This window comes from Rhinopithecus bieti, unplaced genomic scaffold (assembly GCF_001698545.2).
Source record: "Rhinopithecus bieti isolate Rb0 unplaced genomic scaffold, ASM169854v2 scaffold_6022, whole genome shotgun sequence".
Lineage (NCBI taxonomy): Eukaryota > Metazoa > Chordata > Mammalia > Primates > Cercopithecidae > Rhinopithecus > Rhinopithecus bieti.
In genome coordinates this window covers 1,961,286-1,976,792 of record NW_016805265.1, presented here as the reverse complement: position 1 = coordinate 1,976,792, position 15,507 = coordinate 1,961,286, and the positions used below count along the sequence as shown (strand labels likewise).

The 15,507-nt window shown below is 37.9% G+C and overlaps 1 protein-coding gene across 3 annotated transcripts in view; it reads left to right on the top strand.

Moving 5' to 3' along the window:
• KAT6B (lysine acetyltransferase 6B) overlaps window positions 1–15,507 on the top strand; it is a 211,157-nt gene that overhangs the window by 156,529 nt on the left and 39,121 nt on the right. Inside the window, exons 7-12 of one of the 3 annotated variants that reach the window (XM_017871917.1) lie at window positions 1,319–1,451; window positions 4,215–4,597; window positions 6,130–6,251; window positions 8,039–8,154; window positions 10,506–10,647; window positions 13,814–13,975. In XM_017871917.1, coding sequence (XP_017727406.1) covers window positions 1,319–1,451; window positions 4,215–4,597; window positions 6,130–6,251; window positions 8,039–8,154; window positions 10,506–10,647; window positions 13,814–13,975 — 1,058 coding nt within the window. Of the gene's footprint in view, window positions 1–1,318; window positions 1,452–4,214; window positions 5,147–6,129; window positions 6,252–8,038; window positions 8,155–10,505; window positions 10,648–13,813; window positions 13,976–15,507 lie in introns of all 3 variants that reach the window. The other 2 variants (XM_017871916.1, XM_017871918.1) reach the window with 2 other exon arrangements.

Below are 15,507 nucleotides of genomic sequence, written 5' to 3'. Positions count from 1 at the left end.
GAACTATAATTCATTTAACCAATCCCTTAGGGTGGATATTACAAATGTTTCCAATTTTTTCCATCCACAATTATTTCCTTGAAATAAATTCCTAGGGGAGGAGCTGTTGGATCAAAGGCTAGATACATGAAAGGCTGTATCAGTTTTCAGGCTGTCCAGCAGTGTATGAGGATACCTATTTTCCTGTATCGTGACCAGTACTCACCGTTACTGTATCTCGAGTCTAAGACACAGGTGTTTGTTTTTAATGTTTTAATATCTTTGAAGTCAGATGCATCATATAGTATCTTAGATTTGATGAAATACAGTATTATTATTTTTTAAATTTTATCAGTTTGATAATAGAAATATGTCTGATTTTTTTTTTTTTTAAGTGGTCAGATTGAACATTTCTTGTGTTTTATTCTTGGCTGTTTGCATATCATCTTTTCTAAGGTACCTCTTTTTATCCATTAATTATTTTCTCTTGGGATTTTACCTTTTTTTTCCTGATTTGCAGAAGCTCTTTTTTTTTCATGTAGTCAGATTCATGAATCTTTATTTATGGCTTCAGTTTCAAATGTCAGTCATGCTTAGATTATATAAATATCCACATATCTTTCCTGGTACTTGTAACATTTTATTTTTTCATATTATAATATTCATCTGTCTACATAATTCCTCTTCCAGGTAGATAGCTATTTGTTCTATCATGCTTATTGAATCATTTCATCTTTTCCCCACTGATTTGAAATATGACCTTTTGATATGCTAAACTTTTCTGTAGGCTTCGGTTGTTCTGGTCTTTCCATTCTTATCCATTGACCTGTTTTCCTATGCTAGATGTATAGTTTTAATCATTGTAGTTCTGCAGTACTCAAAAGTTTTATTTAAATTTAAAAATTATATTTTATACTGATAATTTTTTTTAGTTTTGGAACTTCCCAGAAAGAGATGATAATTTTTTTTTTCTTCTAGAAATTCCAAAAATGGACTGACTTGAAAATGTCTCCCTCAAATCAAAAGATAAAATATCTGACAGGGGCGAGTTTTCATGTGTGTTTAGATGTTGGTGAGAGGCTTACTGACATGTTGGGAACAGCTTTATGGAAGGGTTCTGAGAGAGAGGCCACCTCTGCCCTCACCACCTTCGTTCTGGGGAAATTGACCTGTAGTGATGGTTTCCTAATGAAAACGACAAAAGGGAATGACGCATTTTTTGGAGTGAAGTTCAGCATACAGGCATCCTTGAGCAGCGTATTACAGCTGCAATTTATATTTAATATCTTCTCTTAAAATGAAACATTAAAATACTTTTCTCATATATATATTAATTCAGGGATGTGGATTTGCCAAGTCTGCAGACCAAAGAAAAAGGGAAGAAAACTACTTCATGAGAAAGCTGCACAAATAAAACGACGATATGCAAAACCCATTGGACGACCGAAAAATAAATTAAAGCAACGATTGTTGTAGGTTGAGATCTTATCAAAAGAAATCTTTTATGTTTTGCTTTAAAATATAGGTGATTGTTATTCTCTTAGATTCCTTTAGGGGTTTTTTGGCATCATTTTTTCAAACTCAAGGGTTGAAAAATACTTCTCCTTTTGCTTGAGCTGTGGAAATTTTTTGAAAATAACATTTTTAATTACCATTGGCATTTTGGGGTCTTCTGTTGGCAGTAGCTGTGATACTAAGTGACATTTTTCAAGCAGCAGGATGGAAGCAGAATATAAGAACTGGAAACAGTCATTCAGCCTACTTTATTACTGGCTGAGCATAGAAGAGCTTAATTATATAAATATTTTCATAGGAATTTTAAAACGAGAGGGATTTGTCCGTGTCTATAGCAAATCTCTTTCGTCACTCCAGATAACATTTTAGAAAAATAACTCTCTCTTCTGATAGTAATGTAGCATTACCACTTTTTAAGATCTCTTTTATGAAATAGGAGCTTCTGAAAAACCTGCAGATGACCATTTGCCTCTGAAGAGTTAGACACAGCTATTTGACAACTGCACGTGTGCAGACATATATATAAAATAATATATTCGCAGTGGCCTGGAAGTCTGCTATGATAACCCCATTTTCACTATCTTGTAGCCATATAATTACCATTAAAGCCCAGTAGAGCATTTAGCAGGAGTTAGTTGGAAAAGCAGAGAAAAGATAAGAGGTGAAATGAATTTATTTTAACCTGTGTAGAGTATAGATTTGACTATCAGCATTAAGGTGTTTACAAATGGAATCAGGAGACTTGCACATCTATAACAGTTCTGCCAACAGACTACCACCATCTTTTCAGGCTTAGTGAAAGGACCATTGTGATGGAGAAAAATACATGCTCTGCACACACCTTGAACAGATACCGAGAATCTCACTCCCTTGCTTACTCCTTTTCCCCTAATTTTATCTGAAGCAGTTCTCACTATCTTACTCGCTCTCAGGAAAAAGTATCCTCCCGCACCTTTATCTCCTAAGAAGAAGTAAGAAATGCAGGCTTCTTTCTAGTTTTCTATGAAACTTTGCGAAAACCCTTTAACCAGTAGACATTGTCAGTAGATTTTGAAAAAATTTCTAGAGGCAAACATGAAACATGGTTATGAATAAAATCTTTCATAGTAGTATCATTTGAAGTATAAATTATATGTTTTTGCATTCATCCTGTGTAAGCATTGTTCCCAACATGGGACCGTATCCTCAGGGCCCAATTAAAAAAACCAAATTAGGATATAAACTTTCTAAACAAAGGACACAGCTGAAAATTGCATCTGGCACCAATCCTAACTTTTTGTTTGTCCAAAATTGTCCTTTGAGCTTAGGAATTTTTAAGACAGTCTAGGGAGTTTTCCTTTTTACATGCTTTATAAGCATATTATCCTTTCTGGGCAATCGATTCCAGATACAGTCCAAATGCAGCGTTCTGATGTGAAACATTTTAGCCTGGATGAGTTCTTTGTTGGTAACTCTCGCTGTGTCTCTAGTGACACTAGAGATCTCCAACGTTCACCTGACTTGGCTGAATTGGTGGTGCCAGGCAGACTCCCTGGCAATAGAGCCACCTCAGATGAGCCTGGTAGCTGCACCTACCTCCCCTTCAGCCAGCAGCTGAAATCTGGTCATTAAATCTTTGTATACAAGATGATCACCAAAATGTGCTCTTGTATTTGTAATTACTTAAGATATTTTTATAATTCAGTATTGTCTCTTTTCAAGGTTTTCATTTCATCATTATTTGCCTTCAGCTAAATTGATCATTTTGAAAGTACATTCTTGGGCCCCAGCATTGTCATAATTCATCTGCAAGTGTTTCTCTATTGTATAAAACTCTGCCACAAAATGGGTAGCTTCGCAAACCCCAGCCTGAGGTGAAGACAGTCGGCTGCTGTTCATGTAAGCAGCTGTGTTAGCGAGTGACCTCTAGTTTCTGTTGACTACTCAACAGTATGGGCAGAACTGGGGTGTAAAGATTCTGACGCCAAGTGTCTGATAATGACCATGGTAAATGTGCCGCTTCTTCACCAGACTCTCCATGTCATGTCTGACCCGCTGTAGCTTTTCTTTAATCATTTCTTCAGTTTTTTGCTATTGTTGTCCTTTTTTCAGCAATAGTTTATGCTGTAGTTAATTGTCTTCTCTCCTAAGAGAGTATTATTGGTTATCTTACCATCCTAAGCACAAACTGCTGAGAGGAAGAGGGTGTCTTTTTATGTTTTCTTAAATAAAAAAAGTACAAATTTATAGCCATATCCAAACTCTATTTATATAAGTTTACAAATTGAATTAAAAATTACTTTTAACTAGAGATTAGATAAGCTTCTTCTTTTGCTTCTGGATAACACATATGACTTATTTCCTCATAATACTTTAAAAAAGACATTTCAGGAGATCATAACTATTTGTGACAACACCAAAGGATAGCTTGTTTTTATGTAATTATAATTAAAGCATTGGGTGTTCTTTTAGTCTCTTCAACATTTTTCTTGCTTATATTGCTCTTGGGTCCACATGGATTCTTCCAGTACCTGTTGGATGGGCCCTGGAAAAACCATGACATGCAAATGCAGTTGCTGCTGCCTTTCCAACAGAGGAACATCTAGGTGGTGGCACACACAAAAAATACAGTTCTTAAGTTTAAGCCCATTGAATGCATCTAGTTGCAATAAATTTGTTTTTAGATACCTTTATAATTCTATTTATTAAATGCTGATACTATTCTCTAAATTTCTGCCTAGGTCTGTAACCAGTGATGAAGGATCCATGAATGCATTCACAGGAAGGGGGTCACCTGGTAGGGGTCAAAAGACTAAAGTCTGTACCACACCTTCATCTGGTCATGCTGCATCTGGGAAGGACTCAAGCAGCAGATTGGCTGTTACAGACCCCACTCGGCCTGGTGCCACCACCAAAATCACCACCACCTCCACCTACATTTCTGCCTCTACACTTAAAGTTAACAAGAAAACCAAAGGGCTCATTGATGGCCTTACTAAGTTTTTTACACCATCACCTGATGGTCGCAGATCACGAGGTGAAATAATAGACTTTTCAAAGCACTATCGTCCAAGGAAAAAGGTCTCTCAGAAACAGTCATGCACTTCTCATGTGTTGGCTACAGGTACCACACAAAAGCTAAAACCTCCACCTTCTTCACTTCCACCCCCAACCCCCATCTCCGGTCAGAGCCCCAGTTCACAAAAGTCCAGCACGGCCACTTCTTCTCCCTCTCCCCAGAGTTCTTCCAGCCAGTGCAGCGTGCCCTCCCTGAGCGGCCTGACCACTAACAGCCAGCTGAAGGCACTCTTTGATGGGCTCTCTCATATCTATACCACTCAGGGACAGTCTCGCAAAAAGGGACACCCAAGTTATGCACCACCCAAACGTATGCGTCGTAAAACTGAATTGTCTTCCACGGCAAAATCTAAAGCCCACTTCTTTGGCAAAAGAGATATTAGAAGTCGGTTTATTTCTCACTCCTCCTCCTCTAGCTGGGGGATGGCTAGAGGACGTATTTTTAAAGCAATTGCTCACTTCAAGCGAACAACTTTCCTTAAAAAGCACAGGATGCTAGGCAGATTAAAATATAAAGTGACCCCTCAGATGGGGACCCCCTCACCAGGGAAGGGGAGCTTGACAGACGGAAGGATTAAACCTGATCAGGATGATGGTAAGCAAAAGGTCAAAGCTCCAACCAAACCTGCGTCCCGTCCCTTTCTCCCCAACCCCGAAAAAAATCAACCAATCAATTCCTATTTGTCACATAGGTCTTAGCTATTTCTCTTGTTCTCACTTCACTTTCATACAGAAGCAGTGAAACTTTGACCTTTTTCTAATGCTGACTAAACCTCCAAAATGTTGTTTTTCCAACTAATACTCTCCCACCTTTTATTATTTACTTCCATTCGTAGTGACACTAGGACCCCCAGATGCCTCCATAGCGTTGCTTATGGCTTTGTAGTCCCGCATGAGTAGCCACTGCCATGCTTCTGCCATGCTTTCCCCCATGTCGCCTCTGCAGCCACAGCGCTGTTCGGCCGTGTGCTGTCAGTGCTTCCAACAGGGGGTGTTTCAGCTCTTCCCTCTGCTCCATTGCTTTCTCATGACAAAGTTCATCCTGCTTCCGTCTCAGCAAAGCCTGATCTGTGACTCTGTGATGTGTGCTTTTGGATGTGAGTGTGTCTGTGTGTGTATCCACCTTAGGGAGAAAACGGATTTCATAATTTCATTGAACAAATTGGCCCATTACATTTGCTACCCTTTATCAAACAAAAACTGAAAATGTGTCATTTGGACAAAGTGGTAGAATTTATTATCTCAAAACTGATAATGGGAATGCTATAACTAGACGTTGATAAAACTTCTAATCTTGGTTGAAAAATATGATTTCGCTTTGTATTACTCTTACTTTCCCTCATATATTTATTAAAGCTGTAAAAGATGACAGTGATAAATTCAAATAAAATTTGAGTATAGCAGGGAAAGGATACTGCTGGATCTATGAGCAGTGCTTAGATGTAAAAGCTTATTTATAAAGCTTTTAAAAAAATCCCTATTTGCCCAGTATGCTAATTTGGTGCCATTTTGGTAATATATGATGGTTACTCATGATTCAAGTCAGTGAATACACTTTCTGCTGGTTTTAAATGACAGATACTGAAATAAAAATAAACATCAAACAAGAAAGTGCAGATGTAAATGTGATTGGAAACAAGGATGTCGTTACTGAAGAGGATTTGGATGTTTTTAAGCAGGCCCAGGAACTTTCTTGGGAGGTAAGGCGAGGATCCCACATTGTCCTAGCAAGTATAAAATGTGGCTTCTGACTATCCATATGGAATTACTGTGTTGATTTTATAGAGAATCCCTTTCAACATCCTTTGTGATTCTTTAGCCGTTATCATGCTCATTTTTATTGACTGTGCATTCAAAAGCAATGACTTTGTAGAATTGTCTCCACTCTTAAAAGTAGGTATTGGCTCAGCTGGTCTCACAAAATAAAACAGAGTAGCACTAATTGAGGCAGATTTTGGAAAACGTTTCTAGGTGTGAAGGAATAGATTTCTGATGAGTTTTGCCTAAATTTAGAAAATAACAATTTAAAATCATTAACAAAAAGAGGAACATCACTGTTAAATTTGCCGATGTTTCTTCCAACACAGATGGCCAGCCATATGAAAATGTCTCATATTTTTAGCTCTTTTGCATTGATGAAAAAATATTGTGTTTCACGATCAGTTGTAGTCAGTTTTATTTTTATTGTCCAGTAATTTCTTTAAGTGATTCCACTTTAATTCTGCCTAAGTTATTACCACCCAGATATTGAAAGGTGAGGCTGTCAGACTTCTCAAAGACGAATCTGTTATGAATTGTGAATTTGTTGTGTCAGTGACTACATTCGGTTTCTCTGGCCAGTGTGGTCAGGTAGACTCCCTACCCAACCCCACTTCCTGTTTTGTGGGGAAGAGGTTTTCTGTAGGCTCTTAATGCTTTATTTTTAGTAGCAGCCAGTTGGGCTAAATACTCCTGACAGTTTCTACCTTTAGAGCTATTGGATATTTCCAACCCTCATTCTGCCCCTATCAGGATGCCTTGTATCAGCTTTCCTTTGGCTGAGATGAATGTCAAATTTCCGCCCGTTATTAAGATTGGAAGTCCTTGAACCAGCCCAGATTGGAAGTGGAGCAGGTCAAAACTCCTATGTTGATCAGTAGTGGGATTATGCCCTTGAATAGCCACTTTACTCCAGCCTGGGCAACACAGCAAGATGCCACCTCTTTTAAAAAAAGATTCGAAGTCCTTAAATATTACCTTTTTTTTTTTTTTTTTTTTGGCCTTCTTCTGACATTCATGTATAAACGTGAACAGTAGGCCATTGTCTGAAAGATACTGCTAATTCTAAAACTTTTTCATTCCAACATGGTAAAACTGGCTTTTTTTATTCAAGAAATATTCTTGTTCTGTGTCAGGCACTGTACTGGACACCAGGGATACCACAGTAAATCTGGCAGGCAGAGTTCTTAACCTCATACGGCTTTCCACATGGAAATAAGGGAAATAAGAGGAGACAAATGCTAAGCTGCAGATTTCACAATTGATTATTTAATTACAGTTGTGATAAATACTACCTCATGGAGGAATAGGAAACTGTAAACATGTAATAAATAAGCCTGTGTAATAGCCACATCATTTATAATCACCTAATTTCTAATCTATTACAACAGATTGTTAAATCCAGTTCTAATCAACATTTGTATGTATTTATACCATACTTATTTCCTTTGCTATACTGTTTCTTAGGGTATTCGTTTGCTGTGAATCTTACACAGAGGTAATGTTAGGTTGGTGCAAAAGTAATTGTGGTTTTTGCCATTGAAGGTAATTATAAAAACAGCAATTACTTTTGCACCAACCCATTTCATAAGGGTCTGTAGTGTTTTAAGACCATGCAAATTCACAATTAAGATTAGCGTTCTGATAAGTTTTGATAGTGACTGGTGAAAGAACCAAAATGTAAGTGAAGTATATATATTATTATTTTCCTTTTCTTTCTATTTAACAGAAAATAGAGTGTGAGAGTGGGGTGGAAGACTGTGGCCGGTACCCTTCTGTGATTGAATTTGGTAAATACGAAATCCAAACCTGGTACTCCTCGCCTTACCCACAGGAATATGCAAGGTAATAGAATAAATCTGGCAGGTGTATAACTTGAATGTCACATATGTGAGAAAGGAAAATTCTTGATTCTAAAGCAGGAATTAGGGATGATTTTAGGAAATAAATTTTGATAGTCAATGCTAAGTGCTTCCCAAACTATTGCTTTTGCCAGCACCTTTTAATAGTATTCCTTGTTCTCGGTAAATTCCTTATGCTCCTTAGTTAGACGGGCATTATAAATTTTGCCATTTAGCTTCTAGACTGTGCTTTCTTTCCTTGGTTAATTGGGGAAATGTTGGTTTTGTATGAAACCCAGTAAAAAAAAGAAATTTGCCACGGTGAATTATTTGGTAGACTTTCTTCTCTGGTTGCCTTTTATATTTTTTAATTAGGCCTGTTCATTTTATCTCTGATTTCTGGCATTTTATTTTCAAGTTTTTAATAGAAATTTAGCAAAAGAAGGAAAATGGGAGAAAGTAGGTGGGAATGGGTAGTCTTAAGAGACCCTTCCCCAAATCTTTACTTTTAGAACTATTTGTGACTTTGAAGAGAAGGCCAGGCCCAATGGCTCACTCCTGTAATCTCATCACTTTGGGAGGCCAAGGCAGGTGGATCACCTGAGGTTAGGCGTGCGAAACCAGCCTAGCCAACGTGGCAAAACCCCTCTCTACTAAAAATACAAAAATTAGCCAGGTGTGATAGGGCACGCCTGTAATCCCAGCTACTTGGGAAGCTGAGGCAAGAGAATCACTTGAACCCAGGAGGTGGAGGTTGCAGTGAGCCGAGATCGCACCACTGCACTCCAGCTCGGGTGACAGAGTGAGATCCCATCTCAAAAAATAAAAAGTAAAAAGGAGAAAAAATGGTATCCGAGTTTTCATTTGTCTTGAACTCAAATTAGTTGTGAACGAATATATCCCAAAATAGGTACATTGAGAATAGATTTCTTCCATGAAGTACATCAGGGTACACTTTACTAGTGTCTTCAAAAATTTTTTAGTCTGCAAAGTTTTCAGTGATTATAAACTTGATTTTCTTATAAAATAGATCTTATTTTTTTCATTAGCATGTGAGTGTCTGGCCAATCACGTAACTGGAGAAAATGCGATGTGTTTTCTAAAAGTTAAATGACAAAGTAAGAGTCAAGAATTTTGGTTTCTCCTCCTAGCTTATACTATTCAGTTGTGTGTTCTTGAACAATTTTTTAAAATGACTATGAGCTTTAATTTGCCTAGGTAATCATAAGCCATGTGTTCTAAAAACTTTGAATAAAATTTGTACATAAGTGCAAGGTTTGAAAGTAGTCTCATCTGTGTCTGCCTGTCTCTTGAAAACCTTCTACCCCATTCTTAGACTCCAAAGACCTTGCAAGTGCCTCTAAACATTTTCTTATAAATATCAGCCGTGTTCATTAAAATGTGGAAATAAAAAGTGTTCTAATTTTTAAGGTGGAGAAAAAGTCAGCAGGGAAGAGAGGTATTTGTCTTTTACTCAAAGTAACAGTGGAATTGGTAGAAAACAAATTAGATCTTTTGATTTTCAGCCCTGCCATTTACTGCGTTAGACCATGTATAAATCTATGATAATAACTTTAAAGTTACCTCTTCCAGAAGTGGAAATGGTAACAACTAAGTTCAAGGACTTTTCGGCCTCATATGTATGCAGATTGTTTAAAAATAATAAATTCACTTCTATACCGCTGACCACATATAATTGGAAATAAGATAGTAAGTGTGAATTTTGAAAAATATGCTTGGCCCCTTGACAGGATGGTATCCTTATTAAGTTGATTTTTAGGGTCGTGGTTCCATATCTGTAAACCTTTCTTTACATAGGATATTTTTAAGCAAACAAATGATTTGTTCACAAAGTAAAGGGAGCACATATTATGGATTATATTGAAAATAATGTAAGGTTGTTTTACATTCTCTCCTTACTATTGGCTTTCTTTTTTTTTTTTTTAATTAATTAATTAATTTATTTTTGAGATGGTGTCTCACTCTGTTGCCCAGGCTGGAGTGCAGTGGTGCGATCTCGATTCACTGCACCCTCTGCCTCAAGCGATTCTCCTGCCTCGGCCTCCCGAATAGCTGGGACCACAAGCATGTGCCACCATGCCCAGCTAATTTTTGTATTTTTAGTAGAGACGAGGTTTCACCATGTTGGCCAGGCTGGTCTCAAACTCCTGATCTCAAGTGAACTGCCTGCCTCGGCCTCCCAAAGTGCTGGGATTACAGGCGTGAGCCACTGCACCCATCCTCCAATGTTATTATACAACCTTTTTATGAGGTAGAGAAAATTGAACAATATTTAATCTTCCCCCGCAACAGTATAATCTGTCTGATAGATTCTGTGATTTTAAACTTCAACAGATTACCAAAGCTTTACCTGTGTGAATTCTGTCTTAAATATATGAAAAGTAAAAATATTTTGCTAAGACACTCCAAGAAGTGCGGATGGTTTCATCCTCCAGCAAATGAAATTTACCGAAGGAAAGACCTTTCAGTATTTGAGGTAAGCACGTGTAAATAAAAAATTCAGCTTTTTGAAATCTAGTACTCCTAATTGTTGACTATGTGCTGATTTGTGTTTAGAAGGTGCAAAGTATATTTAATTTTGGCACTGAAATTCAGACTGCCCTTTAAAACATTTCTGTGTTTTGGAATGTTTAACCATATTAAGCAACCATTTAGATTGATGAAGAATCCCTACTTCATCACATTAACATTTTTGTCTTCCCCAAAATCCCTGTCTACACTGGATATATTCACCAATGAATTTATGATCTCCTCAGCTCTTTGTAAATTCCACTTTCTTTGGCAGGAGAAATGAGCTTTATTCAGCAGCTCTAGCCAATGTCTGGCAGGTGCTCATTCTTCCAGGGAACTGAGCAGCTGTACATATCTCCTCAATACACAACCACCTGTGTTTCCATCCACTTCTTGGCAGGATGGATAATCCTTTTGGTGAGACCCTAACAGATGTTGGGACTCCCTCCCATCTGGGTAGATGGCCACCCCTGAAGAACTCTGCTGTTCACAGGAACCCCTTGTGGCCATATGTCTGTCATTGTGGGTTTCTTGAAGACATTTTGTATTTCCAGAATTGATTTAGTAGCAGGCCTTTGCCTCTATATAGTTGCATTGTTTAATTATGTATCTGTTGTCAGTTTCAGGGATTCAGTTAAGCTGAGTCAGTTTTACCTTGCAGGGACCATGCCTTTCTCCCAGGTTATTGTCTGTCTGCAGGACTTTTCACGTCTCTCCTTTATGCTCTTCCCTCCACTTGCACACTTCTGTTGTCTGCTGCATTTTCTCTTTTGTGACCCATCATGGTATGCATTGATGCTCATTCCTGGGTGCTGGGAACATGCCTACCTTGTACAGCAAATGTGATGTCTTCTTCCTGTGAAATATAGTTTCACTTCTGGATTCTCTTTTTCTGAACTATTCAGGCTGAAATTTATTGTTCTGCCTTACAGTTCTTTTTATTTCCGGCATGTAGTGTCTTGCCATCATATTAAAAAAAGGGAAGGTTGTAGGTTTCTCACATGGACCAGGCTCCTTCTCAGACAGGTTTGGGCCCACTAGGTTTTCCCCAAGACTGATCAGAGAACACAGGAAACTCCAGTTGTGTCTTATGATTTTTTTAAAGCCTTCTCTTTTCTGTCAGGCTCTTTTGGCAAGCTTGGAGGAAGAAGGGTATTGTTGCTGGGAAGGTTAGGTGATATATTAGTTCTTACTAAAAGTTAGGCATAGAGTTTCTCAATCTGGGCACTATTGACATTTCAGGCTGGTTAGTTCTTTGTTGTAGGGGCTATGCTATACAGCGTAGGATGTTTAGCAGCATCTGTGGCCTCTACTAATTGGATGCCAGTAGCACCACCACCCCCTCCAGTTGTACCAACCAAAAATGTCTCCAGACGTAGCTAGATATCCCCAGGGGCAGAATCACCCCCAGTAAGAACTAGTGGGCAAGAGAGAAGGCTGAAGACATGTTGCCTGAGCTTCCTCTTGCTATCCCGCCAGCCCCAGCCGGCTGAGGTGACACAGCTGCTCACAGTTGAAGCTTAGCTAATGTCACAAGTTCAGCTTTCCTATTGGATCCTTCCTTGATGCCTTAGATCTGTTCTTCGAACCAAAACATTGTTTCTCAAAGCTCAAAACACATTGTTGGCCTTAAGTAATTATTTAATAAATCAGCATGAGTCAGCATTGGGATTGAAGCTGTCATAAATCCATGGAACGTCTTCGCAGGGGCAAGGGGATCAGTCTTGTTAGGCTGGTAAGAATGGGCTGTTCTTTCAGGGCAGGTGCTTTTGGACCATCCAGAGATGAGAGGGGAAACATCAGAAGCATGTCTGTAAAATTCGCTTATACGAATAAGGAGTTGGATTTGATAAGTACTGAGGTCCCTATTCTGGAATCTGAATTAATAGAGTATAACATTTGGGCAACTTTTCTCCTAGCAGTTTCCTACAAAACTTATAAAACAAAGGAGGAATAATCACAGATTACGATTTTCCTGCCTTCTTCCCTTTCTTTATTCTTCTTTCACCTTTCACAACTGATCAGAATTTTCTTCAGCACTGTCATCTCTCTATTTTTCTGGTTCACAGTTATGTATATCGCCATCTTTCCTTTTTGTAATATACTACCATTTCCAAAAGGGCCATACTCTCAAATATATGAAAACTTCCTTTAATTAAAGGGAGAATTGTATCCTCTGTGCCCGTTGCCCGTATTTGATTGTGTTGCTATGTATGGGACCTAGGTTTCATCTAAGGGAAATAGTTATATGAAATCTAAAAATAATTTGTGCAAGATGAGAACCCGTATGGTCCACAGGAGACCTGAGAATGGTCAAGTTCGTTGTTTAAGAGCTCTGGTTAGCAAATACCCATTTCCCTTAAGAAAAGTGCTAGGGAAATTCTTCTTGAATCTGCTGTGTTTTCTGTTTTCAACAAGTAACTACATTTGATCAAAGAAATTGGCATCTGTGCCTAGCCTCCTGTCTGTAGCCATCAGTATCACAGCTTGATTCTTTTATTTTCAAGAGAAGTAGACTGTAATCATGGTGCTTACTGTAGGTTGAAATTCATATCACTTTCTCTGTAAGTATTCCCAACATAGATATTTTATCTTTTCCAATTATATTTAAGATGATGCTTGGGATAAAACCAAAATGGAAACCTCTTTGCTAATCCACAATTCTGAGGAATCAGAATAATACAGTTCATTAATTTTAGTTTTATGTGAAACCCTTTTGAAACAACATAAAGTTTAACTTACTTGAGAAGTATTTTGATCTGTTTCTATTTCCTTAATACGGATTTATTTGGTTCAAATAAAGAGAGAGGACATGCCTGATCATTTTTAGCTCAGAATAAACTACAAGTAAAAATTACTCCTTTGCTAGTGGTTTGGCCCTTCTTTGGTAGCTAAAAGAGAAATTTAACTACCTCAAATGTACCCTGATTTAAGAGAAAATGTGGAATTCTGATTTGCCAGTGACAGCTGTTTTCTGGTTAAAGCTGTACTTGCTTAATAGAGTGTTTTAATCTCTCAGTTTAAGATTTGGAAATAAAATGATGTACTTTCTGAAATACCATATAGAAGAAACAATTTTCTGTGGCGTGGCATTTTTATGTTAAATAATGTTGTCTGTTTCTTTCTGCTAGGTTGATGGGAATATGAGCAAAATTTATTGCCAAAACCTTTGCTTGTTAGCCAAGCTCTTCCTGGACCACAAAACGTTGTATTATGATGTCGAGCCATTCCTTTTTTACGTCCTGACAAAAAATGATGAAAAGGGCTGTCATCTGGTTGGATACTTCTCTAAGGTAAAACAAGAGCCAGCATGACCTTCATTTTCTTTTCAAAATGTTTTGGTGGAGCCCAATTCTTTGAACAGGGCTTTTCATTACTGTAATTTGAATAAGTGACATGTGTTTTTGAAAAGCTCAGGTTCTTGTTCAGAACTCATTTTAAAAGATGAAAACAAAAAACATGGTGCCTAGTAAGTGTGTAAAGGACCTCAGCACTGTGTGCCGTCCTGATGACATTCTAATTGCTGCCTTGTGGACCACTTAGCATCTTTGATTTTCTCAGTGTAAGCTTATTTCCGTTTTCCCTTTAAGTGGTGTCAACATGAAGGTTTCAGTTTAATGTAGCATTTAAGAGAGAATTCTCCTTTCTCCTTGTTGCCTTCCCTCTGTGGTCAACAGTATCTCAGTGAGTTAGGACGCTGGCATTTGGACAGTCAAGCTGATAAAACGACTGGTTTTACACTTTAGTCTCTTATTCTCTGTGCTATGGTTTTAAGTTCAAAGCAATCTCACCTTTAGAAAGCCTAAGTATCAGCTGGGCACAGTGGCTCATGCCTGTAATCCCAGCACTTTGGGAGGCCGAGGCAGGTGGATCATGAGGTCAAGAGATAGAGACCATCCCGGCCAACATGGTGAATGCAAAAAATTACTAAAAATGCAAAAAATTATCTGGGCCGGGTGGCACACACCTGTAGTCCCAGCTGCTTGGGAGGCTGAGGCAGGAGAATCGCTTGAACCTGGGAGGCAGAGGTTGCAGTGAGCTGAGATCGCGAGCGAGACTCCATCTTAAAAAAAAATAAAAATAAAAATAAAGCCAAAGTATCTCCAGCTATTAGAGTGGGGGAAACATCGACATATTGAGGGGATGTAGCTTGTCCTTTTCAATGGTTCAGAGCAGTTCACTCACATTCTTCCGCTCAAAGGCTTCTAAGAAACAATAGCTCCTTTTAATAAAGGATAACTGAGTTTGGAGACGTTTACCAGGTAATGACCTTAACTTTTCTGAGGCACCTAGGAAATAGTTAAATTTGCCAGGATGGTACATAGAGACAATAATTATGAGACTTTTAGGTAGAAGGTCCAAACTCTATCTTTTATTTATTTTATGATACATTTTTTATATTAGGTGATACTTGAATTTTAATGAATCTGCTCTTGCACAATGTAAATGGGATGCTTTATACAAGTGCCATTTTAATGGAGTTTCAAAAGATAGAATATATGTGAAGGTACTTGCAAACTATAGCTATCCTAAATCCGAGTCAACCCAAAGATCATAAACAAAAATAAATAACACCATTCATGGAAAACTGTCTCAGTGTTTTAATCCACATATTTGGTAAAGCTTTGAAATGAAAAAGAAGAAAGTTAATTTGCACATTACAAATTCAAAAGATGATAGAGAATTAACACTAAAACAATAAATAGGAAATCTATTTATATGATTAATAAATAAAACACCTTACCTTTTATGTAGGTTTGTCAAGATAATTTTCTCCAGAGACTTAAAAGAATAGTGGTTGCGTCCTTCCTGTTAGAAAATGGTG